General features: G+C 41.1%; 1 protein-coding gene across 2 annotated transcripts; it reads left to right on the top strand.

The window, feature by feature from the left end:
• Positions 1-402: 402 nt before the first annotated feature.
• HDHD5 (haloacid dehalogenase like hydrolase domain containing 5) lies at positions 403-24,702 on the top strand. Of its 2 annotated transcripts, none has more exons than XM_021001595.2 (8): positions 403-601; positions 13,566-13,769; positions 15,459-15,571; positions 19,431-19,524; positions 20,317-20,350; positions 20,711-20,885; positions 23,447-23,635; positions 23,831-24,702. In XM_021001595.2, the coding sequence occupies exons 1-8, from the start codon at positions 473-475 to the stop codon at positions 24,141-24,143; spliced, it is 1,251 nt and encodes a 416-aa protein (XP_020857254.1). In that variant the 5' UTR covers positions 403-472; the 3' UTR covers positions 24,144-24,702. The 2 variants fall into 2 exon arrangements, with proteins under 2 accessions (XP_020857254.1, XP_020857255.1); XM_021001596.2 differs by having other exon boundaries at positions 511-601; positions 13,533-13,769.

Here is a 24,702-nt window from a genome sequence, read left to right as displayed (position 1 = left end):
AGGTGCTATATAAATGTTACTAGCTATTTATTATCACTTTGAGCTCGTTTCCTCATCTGCAAAATGAGGGGACAGGCTGGACTTGATGACCGCCAAGGTATCTTTCAGCTCTAAAGGGAACACAGTCTTCCAAGTTCTGTCGCGGAAACTCCTTTCATTCTGTGGCTAGCTTAAGCTGGGACCACGTGGCTCTATGGTCCAATGAGGCCACAATTCATCCTTATGCGGCAAATGACCTCGGCGTCTTTACAGCCTTGGGCTTTGCCTGGAAGCAGAGGACAAAAAGAACTGGGTGAGAAGAAAGAACTACTTCTCCCGGGATGCCTTGCGGCACTTACTCCGCCCCGAGCGGGGAGAGCAGGCCCCTGATTGGCTGAGCGGAGGGATGGGGGAAGGGCCCAGGGAAGGCGAGCGCGGGCCTGTTAGCTGCACGTGCTGGCGGCGGCGGCGGCGGTGGCGGCTGCAGGGCCGGATGGGTTTGTACGGTTGCTTCACTGCGGTCCGAGCCGCTTCGGGTCGCTGGCTTCGGCAGCATCCCCTCTGCGGGGCATGGGGACCGCAGGGCAGCCCTGGGAGGAGCTACGCTGGTGGCCTCCCCCAGGTGAGAGCGCGCTGGGGCTACCGAGGGCCAGGATGGGGAGGAAACTGCGGAGACGGAGGGGCAAGGGGAGGGAGGAGCCCATTTAAGCCCCGGCCCCAAGCCGGTGGGTCGGGCTTATCTGCAGTTCCAGAAGCCCTCCGGGCTGGGAGCCTCGGCTCCGGCTTCACGAATTTAAAGAGCCGCTGGTAGCTCGGCTTCCACTGCCTGGCACTGCCACGCCCTCCTTCGTACCGCCCGCCCCCGGGGAAATCTGTGAAACCCTCAGTAAAATCCCTGCTTTCGCTGCAGGGATTTACGGACTCCTCCCGGCTTCCTCCCGCCCCTTCCCCTCTTGGTGGCTTGCTTGTGGATTCCCTTTCTTTCCGTCTCCTTCAGTTTTTTTTTTTTATCAGTTTGCACTTTTTGTTTCGATTTTTGACATTTCTTTAAACCAAAAGTGATTGGAGAACTCGACCTATCCCTCTGTTCCTCTTTAAACTGCCCTGCACCGTCTCCCCCCTGCCCTAAAAAGATGTCACTGAGGAATTATGCTGTCCAGTGGGTGATGCAACAGCAGGAAAGGAGGGGGGGTTTGTAAGTTTATAAGCCAGGGTCAAAGGAGCTAGGTTGTAGACAGAAAAGGTAAGGCTTGAAATTTGTATTCTTTACGTCAAAAAGCTGTATCCCTTAGGTATAAGCCGTTTTTTATAGTGCAGAGACCCGTAGAATGACAGCTGGAAAGTTGGAAGGTGCCCTAGAGGCTGTGTAGGCCCCTTGCCTCATTTTAACAGCTGAGGAAACTGAGCCCCACGGAGTAGTGATTTCCCCAAGATCAATCGGGGAGTCAGAGGGAGAATTTCAGACTTGAAATTTTGGTCTTTTGGTCTTTTTACTCTGCTGCCTTAAAAACAAACAATAACTTGATACATCTTCTTTTGACACCACCCTACAAAGTGCTTAATCCAAAGCAAATCCTTGGTTAACTTTGATAGCATGTGTATTGCTAACATTGACTGCAGTGTTTTGCTTGAGTTACTTTGCCTCTCAGTATTGACTTCATTTACACTGTTGTAATTCATACGTATAATGTTTTCTTAGTTCTGCTTTCTTCACACTTCGATTCATACAAGTCGTATGTTTTTCCTAATTATTAATATTTGTCATTTCTAACGTAGTAATATTTTTTGCATTAATATGCTGTGGTATATTTAACTGTTTTTTGATTGACCTCACAATATTGTTATGGACATAGGAATTTTCTTGTCAGTAACTTTTTCAGGGAAAAATCCCAGGTAGTAGAAATCCCGGGGTCAGAGTGTATGAAAAATTTAGTGCCTTATCTCCATAGTTTCTAAATTTTTTCCGAATTGGTTGATTCAGTTCAAAATTTCACCATCAGCCAGTCACCATCACCCCACACTGCTCCTCCAACAATGGCTTTTCATGTCTGTTACCATCTTTGCTAAGTTCATGGATGTAAGGAGATAACCCAAGGTTATTTTATTTTGCATTTCTCTTATCATTTGTGATCTTGAACTTTTTTGTCTTTTTATTGCTAATTTATACTTTTGTTAAACCATTCATATCATGACTATTTGTTAAGGAATGGCTTTTAATCTTGTAGGTTTGTCAGTTTTCTATAGATGTTGAATATCAGATCTATAATCAGTTTCTTAATGCAAAGATTGTCTTCACACTTGTGGCTTCCTATGATTCTACACTTATAATATTTGTGCAAAAGCTTTTAGATTTTATATTTTTTCTCTCCTACTCAATGTGTTATTCTTTTTTTTTTCCTTTTTAGGCAATTGGGGTTAAGTGACTTGCCCTCTTTTCAATTCTCATTCTTCTTGAGTTTGCTGTAACAGTTGACACTGTTGACCACCCTGTCCTTCTGGTGCTTTTCCTTCTCTGTTTTTTCATGACACTGTTCTCTCTTTAGTCTCCTACCTGTCTAGCCTTTTCAGCCTCCTTTGCTGTTTTATCATTCATATCACACTCCATAACTGAACATTCCCCAAGGCTCTGTTTTGGAACCTCTTCTATTATTTCTCTGCACTTTCATAAGCTCCTTGTAAATCACTTTTAAATATACATCTTATATACATTTTATAGTTTTTCTCCAGAGCTCTAGTTGTTGAACTTCAACTGCTTGTTGTATAGTTCGAAGTACTTGTGCCAAGGGCATCTCAACTTCATCATATCCAAAACTGAACTCATTTCCCACCTCCCAAACCCACACTTTTCTGGTCTTTCTTATTTTATGGAACATACTGCCATCTAGTCACTGAAGTTCTCAAACATCACCTTTGTCCTTGAATCCTTATTCTCCGATCTTATCTGATCAGTTGACAAATTTTCTTTCTTTTCTCTCTTTCTCTCTTTCTTGCAATTGGGATTAAATGACTTGCCCAGGGTCACACAGGTAGTAAGTATCAAGTGTTTGGTCTGAGGCTGGATTTGAACTCAGGTCCTCCTGACTTCAGGGCCGGTGCTTTATCCACTGTGCCACCTAGCTGCCCTGACAGATTTTGTTTCTATTGTCACGGTCTCTCTCACATCTTTCCACTTCTCTGTTTTCATATGATCACCACCCTGGAACAGAACCTGATCCCGTTTTGCCTGGACTGTTGTTGTTCAGTTGTTTCAGTCGTGACCAACTCTTCATGACCCTGCATTTGGTGTTTTCTTGGCAGTGATACCGGAGTGGTTTGCCGTTTCCTTCTGGAGCTCCTTTTACAAATGAGGAAACTCAGGCAAACGAGGTTAAGTGACTTGCACAAGGTCACACAGCTAGCTAGTAGGTATCTGAGGCTGGATTTGAACTCATGAAGATGAGTCTTCTCGACTCCAGGCTGAGTGCTCTACGCCTAGTACTACCTAGCTGTCCTTTGCCTGGACTACCAACTTCTTAATTGGTCTCTGCCTCGTTTGTCTTTTTTCCAGTTCATCCTAAAGCAATAGGTAGTACAGCCTCACTCCCCTACTCAGTAAACTCTAGTAGATTCCTATTGTAAGCTACTCTGACTTTTAAATCCCAGACTCAGCCTACCTTCCCAACTTTTTACATGATTTCCCTTTTTCTTGTCTATAGTCCAGCAAAACTGGCTTTTTTGATGCTCCTCATACATGACATTACCATCTCTTGTGTCCGTACTCTTGCCTTGGCAGTCCTTCATGCTTGGGGTGCAGTCTTTATATACCTCAACCTTTTAGAATCCTTTGTTTCCTTCAAAACTCAGCTCAAGGACCACCTTCTATAACATAAAGCCTTTCCTCATATTACTCCAGATCCCAATGTTTTCCCCTATTCAATTTGCTTTGTACTTATTTGCATATATTTTGTATGTGCTTATTTTTGTACACAGTATCCTCTAATAGAATTTAAGTGATTCATTTTTAAAAGGTTTGTTAATTGAAAAAAATGAGAAACTATTAAAAAGAAGAAACAGAAGAAGGGAATTAGAGCTTTGGAGAAGGAAGCAGTTTTTTTGTTTTCCTCTAAAATGATGATATGAACTCACAGATGCTGTAAGTTTTGAGAAGTTATTTGATAAGAGTCAGAGGAAAAAAGATTCAAGAGGTAGGAGTTATTGACTTCTTGCTGAGAGGTGCTGAGGCAATCATTTTTGACATGACATTAAAAATACAGAAATCTGCCCTCCTTCCCAAGACTTGTCCAATTTGATAGCTACTACTCACTCTTGGTGGTGACAACTTACAATGCCAGAAACAATCTTGATAGTATTTATAAGGATTATGAAGTCTTAGGCAAGAAACTGAAGATTTTAGGGTCATAGATGGTGTTTTTAGTATCACCACTAATTAAAGACAGGTACTTCAGAGGAAAAAGAGAGGGTTACTATCTGAAAATAAAATAAGGCATTCTGAACAATGGCTTAAAACAGTGGTGTCAAACTCAAATATAAATAGATGCCTCTGTGGCATATTGACTTAGAAAACTGCAAATTAACATTATCTCTGTTGTGTTGTGAAATTTTATTTCCCAATTACATTTTGATCTGTTTTCTGGCTATTGCCTATGTGAGTTTGACAGCTCTGAGTTACAGTACAGGAAGAATTGGTTCTTGTACAAGACTGGAATGCATTAGCAAAAATACTTAACCATCTTTGTTGAGTTAAGTCACCTGGTCCAAATGAACTACATCCTAGGGTGTTGAAGGAACTGGTGGATGTAATGGATTAGCCACTGTAAATTATTTTTTAAAGATTATAGAGACTGAGAGAGGTGCCACAGGACTGAAGAACAGATGTTCTGTTGATTTCCTGGAAAGGAAAGAGAGTGTGGTCTGTGTAGTGTAGGCCAATGAGCTTGACTTTGATTTTTGGCAAAGTTCTAGAATGGAAATGGCTACTGGATTTTTAGAAGAAGAAGTGATTATAACAAAGAATAAGCATTGGCTTTGATCATGACCGAGAGCAGATTGCAATGGATTAACCTCATTTTTAAAAACAGGATTACTAGACTGTTAGATCAAGGGAGTTCTTTATGTATAACTTACCCTACATTTTAGCAAAGCATTTGACTCACGTAATGCACAAGATGGGGAGATGTGGGCTTAACAATAGCACGGTTTGGATTTCGAACTTGATGAATAATGAGATGTCAAAAAGTTATTTAAAGTTATCTTGGAAGGAGGTTTCTAGTAGAATGTCTTAGAACAGTGAGATGACCTGATATCCTTCCTTTGATATTGCCCATGCTTCTCTTCTGGGTATCTATAGATGAGCCATATGTCCTTCACTTTTAGGTCTTGCATTTAATAAACCAAATATAAGGACATATTGCTTTCAGCACTGACAATGACTATGTCTTCTAATTTTTCTTTGAAGCCTTAGAAATGGATTTTGATACTCCCAGAAGTATTTATTCAGTGCCTTTATTCTGTACTTCAGTCCTGCATTGCCAATCATACACTTCATATCTCTACCTAGATTTCCCATCAGCATTTCAAACAGGGTGGACTGGAACTCATCATCTTTTTCCAATACTCCATACACTTCATCTTCCTAAAAGAGGGAGTTGAACTTGTTAGCTTCTAAAGTTACTTCTGGCTCTAGTTCTAAATCCTGTGAAATCAGAAGAAAAAAAAAATTCAAATGTATTATTGCCACAAAAGCAAACTCCAGTTAGGAAGACAAATTTGAACAGTGGGTCTGTTCAGAGTGAAGACATGTCACAGAAGCTGGTGAAGATATATCACTACAAATAAATTAACTCACAGCAGGAACAATAAATAGGAGTTTTCTGAATAATGAAAGTGAACATTGGTAGAATCTGTTAGACTGAATGCAAAAAACTCTTTACCTTAAGGTTGCAAATCACAATTTTTAGCCCTCATTGTTCAAGACCTGTTCATTATATTGTAGGAAGCCTATTACTAAAAACTAAGCAGGGAAAAAAAAGCAGAATTTTCTTTTCACATGGGAGGGTGGAGAGAGTAGGTAGAATTAGAAGGGATTTGGAATTGAGGCAGGGTAGAGAATAAGTAAATTATGTGAAGCAACAGCGTGTCATGAAAAGAGTTTTGGACTGGGAGTCAGGAGACCTGAGTTGCAGTTCTTCTTCTGCCACTAATTTGCTCTATGGCTTTAGGTGCACTTACCTCAAAACAGTTCTGTAAGATGAGTACTCTAAGTAGGATTGTTCTAGTTTTTTGGAAGAGGAAACTGAGGCCAAGAGAGGTTAAGTGACTTTACTATAGCCAACAGTCTAGTGAAGCTGGGATTCAAATCCAGGCCTCTTTGACTCACAACATCAGAGAACTTGAGAATTGGGAGGAACTTCATTGGTCATCTAGTTCAACCTATACCTGAATGGAATCCCCAGTCTATCATATCCCACATGTGGCCATCCAGATTGCCAAGTGTTGTCTGCTGGAAGACTTCCAAGGCTGGGGAGCCATCACCTCTCTTGGTATCCTGTTCTACTTCTGGACCGTTTTAATCACTGGAGATCTTCCTTGATATCAAGCTTAAATTTGCCTCTTTGCAAGGTCCATCCTTTGTTCCTATTTCTGGCCTCTGTGGCCAAAGAGAGCAAGTCTTATCCCTTTTCCAGTGTGATGGACCTTCGGATATTTGAAACGGTGTATCATAGCCCCCCTGAGTCTTTTCTCTAAACTAAATGTTCCCAATACTTTCAACGATTCATCATATTCTGTGGACTTAAGGCTTTTCACTGTCATGGTTGCCATCCGTATATAATGTGAACAGGGCACTGATTACCATCTTTATTCCTGGAAGCCATGCCTCTCCCAGTGCAACCCAAGATCACATTAGCCTGTTTTGGCTTCTACATCACACTGCTGACTTCTCCCTCCTCACTCCCAATCTCTCAGAAAAACTTGAATAACCATGGCTCCTCCATCTTGTACTTGTAAAACTGATTAAGGCTTTCCATTTATTTCTATTAAATTTCAGCTTATAACAATGCTCTACACTATCAAGATATTTTTGGATCCTGGCTTTTATCCAGGGTGTCAACTGCTTGGTATGAGCTGTATATTTTGGATGAGCTTATCAACAATGCATTTAGGCAAGTCCTTGATAAAAGCATTCATCAGCGCTGGACCAAGCACAAAACCTGGGGTACTCCATTTGAAGATCCCCTGCCATGTTGACATTGAACCATTGACTACTACTTTTTTGGATCTGACTATTCCAGGTAGTTCTGAATCCATCCAATTGTATTATTAGTCTCTTCTGCATTTCTCCATCTTCTTCACAGGAATAGTGTTAGATATTCTATTAAAATCTTTGTTAAACTCTATGTAAATGCTGTCTTCATCATTCATCTCATGTACTAGTTAGTAACCCTGTTAAAAAATTAAATATCTAACATTAAGAATTGCTGCTATGCCCAAAGGGGCTGGGGCACTGCACACAAATGCCTTTTCCACTAAGGGGCTCCTCTGCTTTTGACTTATAAATGTGGCCTGGACTGAGTGGGTTCAGGCTTGAGGGAGCCTAGAACAGGGTTTTGTTTTGTTTTTTTAACTTTTTTTTTGTATCATGCTGCTGTTTGTCCTTCTTTCTTGAAGATGACCATGACATCAGGGAGGTGATGCCATGACTTGCAAGTGAATTGGATTTAAGTGAGGGAGGGCTGTGCAAAGTCACCAGCCTCACTTTTTCCTCAGGAGCCAGTGGCCAGTTATGGATCAGGACAACCGGAGATGGCTCAGGATGCAGTAGGGGACCTTGGCCTTTTTTTGTTGTTGTTGTTGGCAGTTGGGGTTAAGTGACTTGCCCAGGGTCACACAGCTAGTAAGTGTCAAGTGTTTGGTCTGAGGCTGGCTTTGAACTCAGGTACTCCTGACTTCAGGGCCAGTGCTCTATCCACTGTGCCAACTAGCTGCCCCAGACCTTGGCCTCTTCAAGCTGAGGTCTTTAACAGTTCTCAGTTTGACTGAGCAGCACCTATTCAGTGACTAGGCTTAATGAGAAATGTCAGTTTGGTAAAAACCCATGGGCCCCCTCTTGGAATTAAAGAAGTGCATAAGAGGGGGGAGAAAGGGGAAGAAAAATTTTCAACTCAAAAGCATATGGAAGTGATTATTGATAAATCAAAATAAATTAATACATTTTTTAAAAAAAAAAGTGCATAAGAATACAAAGGAAGAGGCAGCTAGGTGGTGCAGGGGATAGAGTACCAGCCCTAGAGTCAGGAGGACCCGAATTCAAATGTGACCTCAGACATTTGGCATTTACTAGCTGTGTGACCCTGGGCAATTCACTTGACCCTGATTGCCTTGACAAAAAAAAAATTAAAAGGAAACCAATTATATTGAGATACAGTTATTAAAATATGTTTAAAAGCAAGTTCATGGACCTCAGGTTAAATTACCCTGACCTAATACTTTTCTAATACTATTTGGCTTGTTACATTGGCCCCAGGGAAAACTGTTGAGTCATGGGTCTTCCCAGGGGATAGAGGAAGGGAGAGTAAAAAGGTGAAGAGTATACAATGTAAATCAGATATAGGATATGTATTTATTTCCTAGATACATAAGAAATACTGAAAAACACAGAAGATTACCAGCTGTCATTGACAGAGACACGTTTGAGCTAGTAGTAGTACTGTTATACTCTGCCAGGAGGTTGATGCTCAAAACCATCTAAATGTGAAGCAGTTTGTTGGACTGCCGATTAGGCATTTTACGTTTTGTTACAGCTCATCACTTGTCGCCATTAAAGTCCGTGCCTTCTAGCAAGTTAGTCCAGTGATTGAGCACCTCCTGTAAGTGGAATCTTTCCAAGGCAAGGCATCTTGAACTCATAAGGTAACCTCAAAGCCTGGACACATCCATCTTGAGAATGATGTTAGATCACCTACTTAGGAAAGGAAATATAGAGTAAAAAAGGCAGTCAGAGACCCGTGAGTGAAATCCTCTTACTCTAGTTGCCGTGCAGAAGGAGCCACCTGTGGGTAAGATCCTCCTACGCCTTTGTGGAGAGTATAGTGTAAGAAAGAGCTGCTCTAAGTTAGTTATCATGAGAGAGTCAAAAGAAGAGTTTATTTGAAGCTGTCTCTTCTTTTTAATTGATACTTCATCTCACTCTTCTGCTACTGTCATAGGGTGAGGGTGGGACCAAGGAATTACCGAGAGTTTGGTGATAGTTTACAGAAATAAGTAATATGAGATAAAGCTGGAACGGGAGGGTGATATCAGATCATTAAAGGCCTTGAACACCAGTCAAAGATTGTTGCGTGAAATGACCTTATCTTTGTATAACAATTAGTCTGGCAATAGTATAAACTATAAAGGAAGGAAGTAGCATATCATTTTTTTGGCTGTGTCTCACTGGAGTCCCAAAAGGAAGGATTGGGAAATGAGCATTCAAAAATGGGACCTACTTGCTTGCTTGACCCAGGTGCACCAGATGGAAGATCTTGTGGCTTCCTTTTCTTGTAATTCTCAAAGCCAGGTTCACAAAGACATCACCACACTGGTGAACTCTGGGAGAGAGTCTATTTGGCCGTTTCTGGAGTTGAATGTGTCTTCTGCAGTGCTCTTCAGGCAAAAGGGCTTCTAAGAAGCAAAGGCATGGAGGGAGAGAATTCTAAGCAAGGAGGGACGTACTGTAGAAAAGCATGGAGACGAGAAAGAGAATACTGCTTTCGGAGAATGGCTAGTAAGACAATTTGGTTTGAATACATGAAAGAGGAGTTAAATAAGGCTGGAAACGTGGTTGGAACTAGATTGTAGAGGGCTTTAAAAATACAAGGCAGAAGAGTTCAAACTTTAAGATAATAGTCACTGAAGGTTTTTGAGCAGGAGAATGACAAGATCAGACCTGAGTATTAGGAAGATCCTCTGGACAACTTTGTGGAGATTGGATTGGAGCAGGGAGAAGCTGTTGTAATATTCTGAGTAAGAAATGAGAGGCTTCGGCCTCAGACACTTGACACTTACTAACTGTGTGACCCTGGGCAAGTCACTTAACCTGGATTGCCTTACAAAAAAAAAAAAAAAAAGTAGAGGCTGAAAGGGCAGCTAGGTGGCATAGTGGATAGAGCTCTGGCCTTGGACTCGGGAGGACCTAAGTTCAAATCTGTTCTCAGACACTTGACACTTACTAGCCGTGTGACCCTGGGCAAGTCACTTAACCCTGATTGCCTCACCAAAAAAATCAAACAAACAAAAAAAGAAATGAGAGTCTGAATTAGGATTTGGGTAGTATGAGTGGTGAGCAGGAAATGAATATTAGAGATATTACAAAGGTAGACTCAACAAAACTTGGCATCTTGATTGTTTTTGGAGCTGGGGAGTGAGGGAAAAAGAGTTAGATGGACTTAGTTTATAAACGTGGGTTATTTGGAAGATACTTTTTTTTTTTTGGTCAAGGCAGTTGGGGTTAAATGACTTGCCCAGGGTCACACAGCTAGTAAGTGTCAAGTGTCTGGTCTGAAACCAGGTTTGAACTCAGGTCCCCCTGACTCCAGGGCTGGTGCTCTATGCACTGTGCCTCCTAGCTGCTCCAGGTGATGATACTCTTAAAAGAAAGTAGGTCTAGACAGGAAGATGATGAGTTCTGATGAGTTCTCTTTTGGAAGTGTTGAATTTGTGGTGCTTTTAAGTAATCCAAGTACAGATGTCTAGAAGGTATTCAGCAGTGCAGGATTTGAATTCAGAAGAGAGGTTAAAGCTAGATACATAGATGAAATAGTTGGTTACAAAGTAATGGTCAGACAGGCAGGATTGAGAACTGAGAGAAGTATAGAGTGTCTAAGGGAAGAGTGGTCCTCAATATAAATACCTGCAAAGAGGTCAAGGAGGGTTGAGGACTGAGGAAAGAGCTTGGATTTGTCCATTAAGTGATCATTGTTTTTGAGAAAGTTTCATCAGGAGTGGTAGACTCAAGGGATTGAGAAGTGAGTGAATAGTGAGTAAGTGAAAACAGTGGATTTAGATGACTTTCTAGATGTTTTGCAGTAAAACTGAGGCAGAGCTAGAATACTTTGCTGGATGTTGGGATGAAGTGAATAGCAAAGGATGGTGGGAGACCTGAGTATATTTGTAGTTACTGGAGAAGGGATCAGTAGATAAGAGGGGAGGAAAAATGATTGATGGGGTAACTTCCTAGAGGACCTGGGAGAAACAGGGTCAGAGGTACAAGAGGACACAGTTAGCTTTTTTTATGGAGAAAGATGGTCTCTTATTTAGTGATTAGAGCAAAGGAGGATAGATACAAAAGGGTTTTAGATGTGGAGTAAGAGATGAAGGAATTTACAAGGTGTAAACTTAAATTTCTCAGTGAAGGAGGTAAGATCATTTGCCTCCTGAGTAAATTCTTTCTACCGCATTGAACCACCTTTCTCTAGAACAGTGGTTCTTAACCTGGGGGTCTGTGAAGTTTTTAAAAAATTTTTTTGATAAGGGGGCAGGTAGGTGGTGCAGTGGATAGAATACCGACCCTGAAGTCAGGAGAACCTGAGTTCAAATCCGGACTCACACCAAACACTTGACACTTACTAGCTGTGTGACCTGGGCAAGTCACTTAACCCCAATTGCCTAAAAATTTAAAAAACATTAAAAATTTTTTTGATAACTGTATTTTAATATATTTGGTTTCCTTTGTACTCCTATGTATTTTTTAAGCATTTAAAAACTTTGTTTTGAGAAGGGCTTCACCAAACTGCTAAAGGGGACCATGATGCAGAAAAGACCAAAAATTCCTACTCTAAAGAGAGTTAGTTGTTCTAGAACTATTCACATCTTGGAATTTATTAAATGAGACAGTTATATGGTTAGATCTGTGATTAAGAGGAATTACTTTGGCAGATATATAGAGGGAAAGTTGGAGTAGAGAAATACTTGAGATAGGTAGATGAATTGGAAGTTATTGTAATAGTCTAGTATTTATTATGTGTGTATGTATATGTGTGTATCTATTATGTATATTTTTCCTTATATACATGTTATTTCCCTTGATAGACTGTAAGTTCTTTGAAAATAGAGTTGTTTAATTTTTTTTCCCCTCATATCCCCAGTGCCTAGCACATAGTAAGCATTTTAATAAATGCTTTTTGGTTGATTGAGGAGGTGTAGAAATGGGAAGAGAATATCTAGCACAGCTGCCTGATTAAAAAAAAATCATACAGAAGTAAAAGGCTTGGTTCATAGTGGTTAAGGTCTGGTTGTGGTTAGCAAGATGAATTTGTAGTAGAATGATTTGGCAAGTTTGTGTGATTTTGTACTCAGCAGATTTGGAGTGGGAACAGAAAAAACTTAGTGGGGAAGGGTTGATCAGGGCTGCAAATTGGTAAAAATAAGATTAGCAGTTGAATAGGGGGGCAGGGCATTCAAGGGAGGAGGACTGTTGAACTGGGTGTCTATTGAGTCAGTTGTGAAGGGAAGAAGCTGAGGCCCAAACAAAGGATTGGAGCAGGTGTGCTGCAGCCAGCTCATAGTCATGAGAGCCAACTGATTACTTATACCTCAGAAATCAACAAATGCTACAATTCAAGGCTTGATTTATCGTTTTGTTGATTGTCTAAACTTACGAAAGTTATAGAGAAAATGTTAATGATGCAGATTAAATTTAAAAGTATATAATGTGTACTTTTTTCTCTTCAGGAAAGCCAATTATTAAACATTTATTTGCCAGCACACTTCTTGAATGGAGGTCATGGTGAGGTTGTGATGGTGAGAATGATTTGGGAGAGATGAATTATGATCAGACGAGGGAATTTCAGCGTTCAGGATCTTGGAAGTAGAATAGCTTCAGGTGATATTGGGATTTAAGGTGTAACTATCTTCCTGGGTATCTGAGAAAAAGAAGAGAAGAAGGTCGTAGAGAGTTTGTGGAGTTGAGCTGGGAGACCGGGATATTTTAGGGGATAGACATCAATATGTATATCGAAGTCTCCAAATATGAGAGCAGGGGTAAAGGCAGGAAGACCAAAAATGGAAGATGTTCACTAAAATTGCTATGGGGCTCTGGAGTAGGTAATATAGCTGGGTAGAATGAAACTCAGAAAAGGAGATGTTGTTAAAATAATCTTATATAAATTTCATTTTCTGTTTCAGTAATTTAAAATCTAGTAGAGTAGAACTATGTTGTTATTTTTCCTTGGTTGCCATGAACTCTTTAAAAGTCTGCTTTGTAAATTGAGGATGATATATGAACATGATATAGTGCATAGAAAACTAAACTTAGAACACCTGGGCCCTGGCTCTGCCACTTTTTAAAAAAATACTTAACTGTGTTACCATAAATAAATTACTTAAAAATTTGGTGCCTCAGTTTCCTTATCTGTCAAATGGGAATAATAATTATTATATGCCTCATAGGTTTATTGTGAGGAAAGCACTTTATATACCATAAAGCACTATGAAAATCTCAGCTGTTATTAATCTGTTGAGCCTCTTTCTCTTGTAACTTGAATTTCCTTTTCCTTTCTCCCCTCATCCCCTTGATGCAGTGGTAATTGCCCTCTCCTACCCTCTCTGTGCAGACCCCTCCAACCTTTGGGTTCCTCTTCGACATTGATGGGGTGCTTGTCCGTGGTCACAGAGCAATCCCTGCTGCTTTGGAAGCTGCCCGAAAGCTGGTTGACTCGAATGGGCGTCTCCGAATGCCAGTTGTCTTTGTCACTAATGCCGGGAATTGTGCACCACAAGTGAAAGCTCAGGAGCTGTCAGACTTCCTGGGTCTGCAGGTAAGGGAGAACTGCAGAAGGATGCAGCCCTTAGATGCTGGTCTTTCTGGCCTTGTCAAAGGCATTACCCACAATTTGACCATTCAACCTCCCTCCATCTTATGGTATCCTCTTAATTTGGGATTTCCTAAGATTTTCACCTTTTGTGTCAAAGCTCCTTTTCAGGCCACCCCAGAGTGCCTCACTTTCCTTGTGTTCCTTGCACTCTTCAGTGCATTCAGCAAGCCCTTCCAAGGCGAGCACTATGTATATTCAAATTTCTAGTACAAATTACAAAGTTACAAAATGACGAATTTGTTGGAAAAATGTACCAGAATGCCTAACCTTTTTGAGTATTTCTTTAGTGACCTTGGAAAGCGGTGCATTTGTTCCAGTGTTAGTGTCCTGTTGAGAACATTTGTGGAATGCTCTTGAATTGCCTTTAGAACCTGCAGCACTTTCTTCTGAATATCCTCAGTGGTGACAAATCCTTTGAGGTTGAATTTGATTTTTAGAAACAGCTAAAAATCATTAGGAATCAATCAGTTCTGGTGAATAAGCTGGGCAAAGTTAATAGCGTCTTAGGATTTAGACCTGGCAGGGACCTTAGAGGCGAACTAGTCCAGTTCCTTCATTTTACAGATGGAGAAATTGAGTCTCAGAGAGTTTAAGTGACGTGGTAAGCATTACACAGGAAGTATGGATGAGATCAGGCGTTCCTACCCAGGCCTTTTGACTCCAAGTTCAGTGTTCTGTCCGTCATATTATTTTTGTTTTTCTTTCTTTTTTAAGACTGATCTTTGTGTAGCTTGCAAACTGATCCTAATGACATTCCAAAAAGGTTTAGAGAGTCAATATGACTGCTCTGAATGGTAATATTGACCTAGCAGCAGAAGCAATATAATGTAGTGGATTGTATTTAAAGTCAGAGGACCTGGGTTCAAATCCTAGCTCTGCCAATTATTAGGGGTGTGTGTGTGTGTGTGTGTGTCTGTCTGTCTGTCTGTCTGTCTGTGTCTCCTTGGCCAAGTTACTTAATTTCTCTGAGTTTCTGTTTCCTCATTTGCAAAAGGAGTAGGTCAGACTAGATGATCTCTAAGGTATCTATCTCCCAACTCAAAATCTATGATCCTTATGATGTTTTCCAGCTTTCTATATATATGATTCTTTTTTATGTTATAGTAAAACCTGGTTTTATTACTTTATAGTTATATCATATAAGTTCATAAGAGCTGTCTTGAGGATGATGAATCTTTTGTGAATCTAGGGGTTAAAGAACTAATTTTCCAGTGGGGACTTCTGGGAAAAAAAAAAGAAAATAAAGGTGAATTTCCTTGAAAATGAAGTGCATACATACAGCTGTGATTTTGAAATGGGGTTATTAAGAAATCCCTGGGTCTCTCAGGCGGAGGGTCAGTTTGGGTAAAAAAAAAAATCAAAGTATTAACCTGAGGCTGGCTTCTTGTTTATTTTGTTTTGTGCAAGAAACAGATTGCGTAGTTTTTGCCTCAGCCCCACAAATGGCTTAAGTAGGGTGTCGAGGTGCCAAGTTAGATTATTGCTGGGCTATTTTATTGATTTTTTTCTAACATATTAGAGGAGATAAAGCTTAAAAGACTGTATTTACTCCCTTGCTTCCGTACGTTCCATATTTACTCTCTCTCTTATTACCCTTATTTACCCTTTCCCCCAATCCTCATCTCTTTACAGGTTGAACCAGAACAAGTAATACTTTCCAGTAGCCCTTTGAAGTTCTTCTCGAAGTTCCATAAGAAGCGAATGCTGGTATCAGGTCAGGGGCCTGTGGTGGACCATGCCTGGAAGTATCCTTCTGGTGTTGTTTAGGGTTGGAAATGAATATTAGAGCCCCTGAACAAAGGCTAAATGAAGACATCTGATTGGAGATTCGAAAGATGCCAAGTTCAGTGTGGAATCAATAGATCAATGGAATGTAGTCTTAGCCATGAAAGAGTGGCAGGGAACACAGTAAAGAGTAGAAGTAGAAAGTTGAGTTTTCTCTGCCCTTTTTGATCAACTTTCTAGCCTTCTTCTACGGGCCATCTCCGCTTCAAGGAGTCAGTTGATTCTGTGGGAAAGAATAAATGAAATTCTGTCCTTACATAACTCTAATTAGACAACCAAAACATACTTCGTAAAACTAAGATTTATACAAATTAGTAGATGACAAAAGTTAAACTCATCAGGATTCAGTGCTTAACAATGTCAAATGCCCCCAGATGAGGGATTGAAAAATGATGAGGAGTATGAGGATTGAAAAATGTCATTGAATTTGATGATTAGGGAGTCACTAATAACTTTTGAGAGAGCAGTTTCCATAGACATAGTCACAAAAACTACTCAAAAGATTTGCATCGTCAGAAGGTTAAATCCACTTTTTTCAAACATATGAAGGTTTGATAGTTGTCTTCAGATATTCTGATTGGCTCCCCCTTAGAGGGTAAGGCTAGAAGCAGTGGGTTGAAGATGCAGGGATAGATTTTGACTTGATAAAAGAAAAACCTTCCTGTTAAGTAAAGACACTTAAGAGTGACCAGGCCTGGCTCACTGAAAAGTGAATCTTGAGCACTAACGGTCTCCAAGTGGAGTCTGGCTAATGTTTTGTTAGGGAATCTTTGGAATGGATTCCTGTTTAGGTCTGGATTGTTGTTGATGGCCTTCGAGGCCCTTTTGAACTGAGATCCTTAATTCTGGGCTTTACTTCTTCCTCCAGGTTCACCATGCTTCCCATGCCACTTTCACTATCCCCCATGCTCCCTTCACCAACACGTATCAGAATTTACAAACTGTAAGGTGGGGAGATGTAAAGTGATGCTTTTCCTTTATTTTGTCCATATAGTTTTGGGGACATGATAATCATGGGCCATGGGCCAGCACAAAGGCAAAGAAGAGTGTGAATTGATGCTGACAGCTTAGTGTGGTGACAGGAATCTGGATGAAATGAAATCAAACCGTAGTCTCTCATGAACTTCATTAGGATCTTGTTTCTATGGCTGGTGCCAGGGTGTTGACTAGGCTGCTTTTGTTTGTTGTGTAGCAGCAGTTGTGTTTTGGCAGCACCAGGGTTGTGTGAGGCTCTGGGAGGAGCAATATCTGAAGTCCTTGCCTCTTGTGAAACTTGTGTAAGAACTGGGATGGGAGGTGGCAGGTGGGATCCATGGTCCCAAACCCTGCTTGGAAGTTCTACTTTTTTGCCTTCATACACACAGTCCTCCTGGAGTAACTTCATCCTATTTTCCTCCACTTTGGCTCCTTTCTTTCTAGCTGAGTCCTGCCCATCTACCAAGGTTTAAACCACCCTCTCTGTAAAGCTTTCTCTGGTTCCCTGGACCCATGATGTTCTTTCTCTCCTCTAAACATCAGTAATACTGATACAGTAAAACAATCAGTAATAGTGGCTGTTCTATTTGGCACATATAGAATCATTGCATTTAGATTAGTTAGATACATTGCAGTAGCCTCCTCCTAAGTGGTGGTCTCCTTGTTTCAAGTTTCTACTTCCATTATCCACAGAGTTGTCAGATTGGTATTCTTAAAGCACAAGTCCTTTCCATGTCATTGCTCTGCTCAAAAAGCTTCAGTGGTTATCTGTAGCCTCTAGGATAAAACTCTGGCTCTAAACTATTTTTCCAGACTTATTTCATACTACTTCTTTCCCATGCATTCTCCCTCAAAGACAGGGAGATCTAGGTTTGTTTTCCTCTGACACAATCAGGTTGTATGACCTTGATCAAATCACTTCTCAGTGATATGCAACTCTTTAAGACTGTTTCAGAGAAGGTACTGACTTGCATAAGTAGAGGATGTTGGCTCACTTGGGAATTCTTTATACCAATAAATTGCAGTCCAGTTCCCATACCTCACCCCTCACTTACTGTACGTTCTAGTTAAATGAGCCTAACTTACTGTTCCTTCCCCATGACATTCTATCTCTTTTGCAAAGGCTGTCCCCTACACCTGGAATGTGCTCCTTTCTTACCTTTGCTTCTGAGAATCCCTAGATCCATTTAAGGCTCAGCTCATCCTCTATCTCTTATGAAAGGCCTTTCCCAAGCCCCTAAGTTGTTAGTATGTCTTCCCTCTTCCTCCCCTCCCCATTATCTTATTATCTTGTATTTAATTCCTACCTATTTTTAGTATGAGAGCTAGTGTGATATAGTGGATGGGGAAACTCGGCTTTAAGGCCCACTTTTTTTTTTTGGTTAGGCAGTGGGGTTAAGTGACTTGCCCAGAGTCACACAGCTAGTGAATGTTATGTGTCTGAGGCTGGATTTGAACTCAGGTCCTCCTGACTCCAGGGCCGGTGCTCTAGCTAGCTGCCCCTAAGGCCCACTTCTGAGGCATACTGGCTGTGTGCCCCTGAGCAGATCACTTAGCAACTCCATGTTCTAGGCTCCTCTCTAAAATGAATTTCAGAGACTGTTCCAGCCTGCTTTGGTAGAGGGAGTTTCTCCACCAGAAAGTTCTCTGTACCTGTGAAATCATAGGTCCAGTACCTATTCCTTTCCCTTTATTTTATATTAACTTACCTTTCTTCACTTTTTCTACCCCAGGTGGATGTAAATTTTTTGAGGGCAGGGACTTTAAAAATTTTTTTATTTGTATCGCCAGAACCTAGCACAGTATCCTTGGCATACAGTAGGTACTGAATGAATAAATACTTGTTGAATTGAAGTTGCGGACCCATTCCAGGTTCTGACTCCTGGTCCAATATTCTTTCTCTCATACCTCACTGCCTTTCTTTCTAGGCTGATGGCATAGCAGCACATCCATGTACATCCTGCTGACTATACCCAACCAGGACCCACTGTGTGAGGGGAGACTCCTCCCTGCTCTTCTCCCTTACCAGAATCTTAGTATTTTGTAGGTAGTCGCTTGCTTGGGTTGAGCGTGAGGGTAGGATGAGTCCCATTGATACATATTATGTGAGCACTTTCTTTGGTTCATTTTTTGGTAAGACTTTTTTCACTCTTGGGGCTGTTGTGGTAGGAAGGGATCCTTATAAGTGATGAGTTTCACAGATAGTATTGGGTCATAAACAGGGTTTCCTTTAGCAGTATATCCATCTTCCTATTATATATTGTGGCTTTTTTGTAACTTAAGGCTTTCTTCCACTGCTGCCCAAGCTTCCTAGTTGGGACTGACCTCTTTGGTGTTACAAAGACATTCCAAAGATAAACCTAACTTTATATCTATTTTGTTAGGAGAGACAGCATGGATATAGGCTAGGCTTGGAGTCAGGAAGACCTAGGTTCAAGGTATGTTTCTGACACATGCTAGTTGTTTGATCATGGGTAAATCCTTTAACCCCTTGGTGCCTCAGGCACCTCTCTTAAGATTTTAAGTTACGGGAGTTGTTAATGGGATGGAGGACATTTCTACTCACAGACTTCTCTGTACTGGTAAAATCTCAGCCCAGGTTCCCTCCTTCCCCCCCCAAAAGTTATTATTATTTGCTCTCTTTTTCTCTGGTGATATAAATAACAGAGCTAATATAGTGTAATGGCCAAGGATTTTTGTTCATTTTGTTCACCATTTGTAATTTGATAAGGAGTAAATAGGTTAAGTCATTACTCCTTTTGTTCCGACTTAAATCTGGTCTTTCTGATGAGGCAGCAGCAAAATCTGTGTGGCTTATTTTGCTTCCTTAATTTCATGATCCAGCTTGGGTTTCCAGAATGTAGTTACTGTTGATGAGTTGAGACAAACATTTCCTGTACTTGACATGGTTGATCTTGAACGACGGCCAAAGACTATGGTATTGAGGACAGAATTGGTCTGGAATCTGTCTTCCTCTGGAACCCAGTATCACAACATTCTCTCCTTCCCCATTCCTTCCAACAGTATCTTCCACCCATTATTGGGGGCCATCTCCAGTCATCTTGATTTATATCTTTTCACTGGACCCAGATGGCTCCAGAGGAGAAAGTGAGGCTGGTGACTTTGCACCGGCCTCCTTCACTTAAAGCCAATTCACTTCCAAGTCATAGCATAACCTTCCTGATGCCATGGTCCTCTTCAAGAACAAAGGACAAACAACAATCCATCCATCATTATAACCTTACAGCCCCTTCCCACTAAGATTTTTGATAGTTAGCCCAGTCAACTTTTAGACCACTAAAATAGAAATGATATCCCCAAATATCTTTAATGAACAGAATCTGCCTGCTAAACTCTCCGAGACAAATGGTGGTCTAGCCTATTCTTAAAGTACTGTGCATCCTCCTAATGGGCTTTTCCAGTGCCAACTAATCCACACCTTCCGCTCCCTTCCCAAATATCTTGCTTCAAGGTAGACCCATTTCCTACAATTCTTTATTCATTAAGGGGAAATTACCTTATGTGCTTCAAGGTGTCCCTCAGCCTTCGCTTTTAAAAACCAGATAGCCCCCACTCTTATTTCTGTGGTCCTGTTTCTCAAATCTATCCAATCTCTCCTTTGTTTTTTCTTTTGTTGTTGTTACTGGTTAGAAACCATTTGAATGGTTTCTGTAAGCAGCTGAGTATGACTCAGTCACATTGACAGCTTCTGTTATTTATCTCTTGACAGCCTCCCTTGAAGACTGACTTCCCTCCTATAGAAGGTGAGTGAGGTTTGAATTTTGTGCCTCAGCCTCTTGGTTTTGTAAGACAGGTGAGGGGGTTTAAAATGATCTCTTCCCTTACTCCAGTGAGGACCTAACTTTTCCAAAACAATTAGAGACTCTGAGCTTAAAGGTGATATAGCCTAAGGCCTTCACTTTCCAAAAGAAGAAATAGGCCTAGAGTGGTTTCAGCAATATGCTGATTTTCCTATTAGTCATTGGCAAAACTGGAGCTGAGGAATTCTCATTTGAATGTCACTTACTCAGCCTCCGTTAGGGCCTCACTCCAGCCTGCTGCAGAGAATATATGGTAAATGTCTTGCAAAACCCTTACCTTTATGTGTTTTTTGTTGTTTAAAGGGGTACTCCTCCTTGGAGAGCCAGTCCGCTGGGAGACAAGTCTCCAGCTTATCATAGACGTCCTTCTCAGCAATGGGGACCCTGGTACGGGACTGGCGGTAGCTCCCTACCCCCATCTTCCTGTCCTGATCAGCAACATGGATCTCCTTTGGATGGCTGAAGCCAAGATGCCTAGGTGAAGAATCATGGTCTTTAGTCTTGGAGCCCTGACCTTGGTCTTTGGCTGTGTCCTGATCACCTGTAGCCATGGTCTTCTAGGTTTTATTCTGATACTATGAGAATTCAGTTCCCGAGCTAGGAAGGGCTTGTGTTTGTCTCAGTCTGGGAACCTTGGAGTTGGTTTCACACGTATCCTTTTACATAAGTCAGTAAATTAGCAAATACTTAGATGCCAAGGAGGATACAAAAAAGTAAGTTTTTGCTTTAAAGAAATTTGTAAAGTAGGCTGATAGCTTAGAAACACAGCTCTAAAAACACACGCACAGCTTAGATATATCTAGAAGAGGAACAAGAATCTGAAGAGCGTAAACACCAAAAATTCAAACAACTTCCCTTCCTCTGCCTTTCCCCTCATGTTATGCATAATTGAATTTGAGGTCACAGACTATTGGTATCTTATAGTAATGATGGTCGGGTTAGCATAGAGGTGGGACTTGTGTGATTTCATTGGTATAGGGAACTTCTTCCACTATTGCAGGTTGGCACCTTCTCTGCAGCTTGTCTTAGAGAGCTGACTGGGGCATGGAGGCATTAAGTGACTTGCCCAGGGTTACACAGCAAGTATATATATTAGAGGCAGGACTGGAAGCCAGGTTTTCCTGACTCTGAGACCAGCCCTTTATTTGGTTTGCCAGGTAGATTTTCATAGCACAGAGACTTTCTCATTTTAGTCTCTTTTTATTCTAAGAGGAAGGTTGGGAAGAACCAGAAGTATTCTGCTGACTCTGTAAATGATAGGAATGGAGCCTAGCGTCATCAAGTGACTGTCTCAGTGTCATATTAAGTTGTAAGGTCAAATCAGAGCCCAGACCTCCAAACCTTAGGTCAGTATTCTTTTTTCTCAAATAATGGTACATCTTATGGTGTTGTATAGACATCATCAGATTATCTTCTCAAGCGAAACAGGTTTGTCTCAGTAGCAGACGATGTAATCCTTGCCTGGATCTCCCCTGTTCCTTGTCCCTTTTTCCATAATTGATAGATAGGAGGTTTGTGCTTTTTATGTTCTTCTTGTCCTGACACAACTTTCCAATAAGCCAGTAGTTACATAACTCCAAACCCTATGTACATTACCCCCTTTCAGCCAAATAAACCTTAGCGTAGGACCGGTGCTCTGACATTTTTGCTTTAATGACTATGAGTCAGGCATTTTCTGAGTGCTAAAGTATCTAGCATTCAAGAGGCTGGTTATTTCCCTGAAATTAGGATAAGCTCTCACTGGTTATGTGGGCTGTGGGTCAGTCACAGCAAAGTATGAGCTTTATTCTGAGATTCGACGATCTGTATCACAGTTGTGAATTTTCTATACATTTTAACAAAGTTAAAAATACATCTCTTTTCATATAGCTTTATACCAGAATACAACTTTTATTTTTAAATTTAAAGACATTTATTTTACCTATATTTTTATTTATATTGCTATAATTTCTAATATATTCTTCCTACATCTCCTCCACAGAAAGTCTTCCCTTATAACAGAGAATTTTTTAAAGAGAGAAAAAAAAAACTTTTCTGTAAAACTAACCAATACATCTGAATCTGACAGGATATGCAGAATTCCTCACCATAATCCCTTATCTCTCTAGTGAAGGGACTGCTTTCCTATGAAATGGGAGTTGTGGCAATGGTGGTGGTTACTTAAATAATGTTTTTAATTAATTAATTTATTTTTAGTTTTCAACATTCACTTCCACAAGATTTTGAGTTCCAAATTTTCTTCCCATCTCTCCCCTCCCCCCACCCCAAGACCACGTGTATTCTGAATACCCCTTCCCCTGATCTGCCCTCCCTTCTATCTCTCTCCCCCAATTCTCCCATCCCCTTCTCTTCTATTTTCCTGTAGAGCAGGATAGATTTCTATACCCCATTGCCTGTATATCTTATTTCCCAGTTGCATGTAAAAACAATTTTTAACATATATTTTTAAAACTTTGGGTACCAAATTCTCTTCCTTCCTCCCTCCTCACCCACCCTCATTGAGAAGGCAAGCAACTTGATATAGGTTATACTTATGTAGTCATGCAAAACACTTCCATAATAGCTATGTTATAAAAAACTAACTATATTTCCCTTCATCCTATCCCACTTCCCATTTATCCTGTTCTCTCCTTTGACTCTGTCCCTCCTCAAAAGTGTTTGCTTCTGATTACCCCCTTCCCCAATCTGCCCTCCCTTCTGTCATCCTCCCCCTTCTCTTATCTCCTTCTCCCCAATTTTCCTGTAGGGTAAGATAGATTTCCATACCCAGTTGAGTGTGTATATTATTCCCTCCTTAAGCCAAATCCAATGAGAGTAAGATTCGTTCATTCCCTCTCACCCCCCCCCCCGATTTCTTAAATATTAAAGTTACTTAAATGGATTCATGACAATGCTCTTTAAGTGAAAGTTTCAAAAGTACTATTGTTGCTTAACCACAGCTGGTAGAGGAAGTACTGATGAGGTTGAAGTAGAAATTTCATTGAGAGGAAGGAATGGTCAGGTGTTGAAGGTGAACTAATAAGTTATCTTCTTGGTCAGGTTTGGCCACGGCACCTTTCTTCTCTGCCTGGAGAGCATCTATCGAAAAATAACAGGCAAGGAATTGAAATATGCAGCCCTGGTGGGCAAACCCAACATCACTACCTACCAATATGCAGAGTCTCTGATCAGGAAGCAGGCAGAGAGACGGGCCTGGGGGGCCCCCATCCGCAGACTCTACGCTATTGGGTAATACTTTGTGCCTTCTTCTTTTCTAAACCTCTGGCCTTAACCCTGTCTTGTCTTCCCCCTGCCACCTTTCCTGTCTCCCCCCATATACACTTAGAGCCTTTCCAGTCCCCTCCCCTCAATTCCCTTAAGTCCTGTCTTTTGGCCACTCAACTTACATTGATTTGCTCTTCTCTTCTGGCTGCCTTTGCCCAGTGATAATCCAGTGACTGATGTATATGGTGCCAACCTGTACAACCGCTACCTGCAGAAGAATAGGAATGGTGAAGTACAGGAGTGCTATGAAGTGGTGGAGGAAAAGCAGGGATCACCAACGGCAGAGAGATGCTTGTCCATCCTAGTACGTAGTGGGGTATACAATCCTTCCCTGAGACAAACAGAGACCCCGTTCCATGGGCACCGAGACTTTGTCTTTGACCCCAGCCTGTTAGAAGCCTCCCATGTGGTGGCAGATGTACATGAAGCGGTGCAGCTGGTTTTCTGCAAGGAAGGCTGGGACCACATATAGGAGCAGTGGCAGGTGGGAAGAATAAGAGGTGTGGCGAAGGGAAGGGAAGAAGCATGTTGAGGGATTGGTGAATATTGATTGCTGGGGAGCCCATGCAGGATAACCAGCATGTCATAAAGGAATTCTCAGGGTCCACTTACCCAAACCCCCTCCAGTCGGACCCTTCGGAAATAATGACGATATTAACCACAAGAGAGAGACTTTGCTTTTAGTCCTTTCTGGTACAGTCTGTAGGAAAATAGGTTAGGGAGCACCTTGGGTGGGAAAGTCAAGATTTCTGACTCTGGTGCAAAATGACTGTGCATTGTCATGACTGATCCCTTCACCTCTGTGCCTCTCGTTCATGACAGTTTAAGTGGGTTAGATGTCTCTACAAAAGAAGGAAGTAAAGAGAAAAGTGATGGTTTGTAAAGGACTTTTGCCCTCATTGAAGGATGCTGTTGCATGTGTCTAAATTGTAACTAATATTATATAGCGTATTTTGAATGGTCTCCAGAGGTCCTTGCACTGATTTTTAAAAATTAATACTGAAATGAAAATAAATTTCCATTGTACTATC

This window comes from Phascolarctos cinereus, unplaced genomic scaffold (genome assembly GCF_003287225.1).
Source record: "Phascolarctos cinereus isolate Bilbo 61053 unplaced genomic scaffold, phaCin_HiC Scaffold_1;HRSCAF=81, whole genome shotgun sequence".
In the NCBI taxonomy this organism is placed as follows: Eukaryota; Metazoa; Chordata; class Mammalia; order Diprotodontia; family Phascolarctidae; genus Phascolarctos; species Phascolarctos cinereus.
The sequence above is the reverse complement of the archived record's forward strand: the minus strand, read 5'-3'. Positions and strand labels throughout refer to the sequence as shown.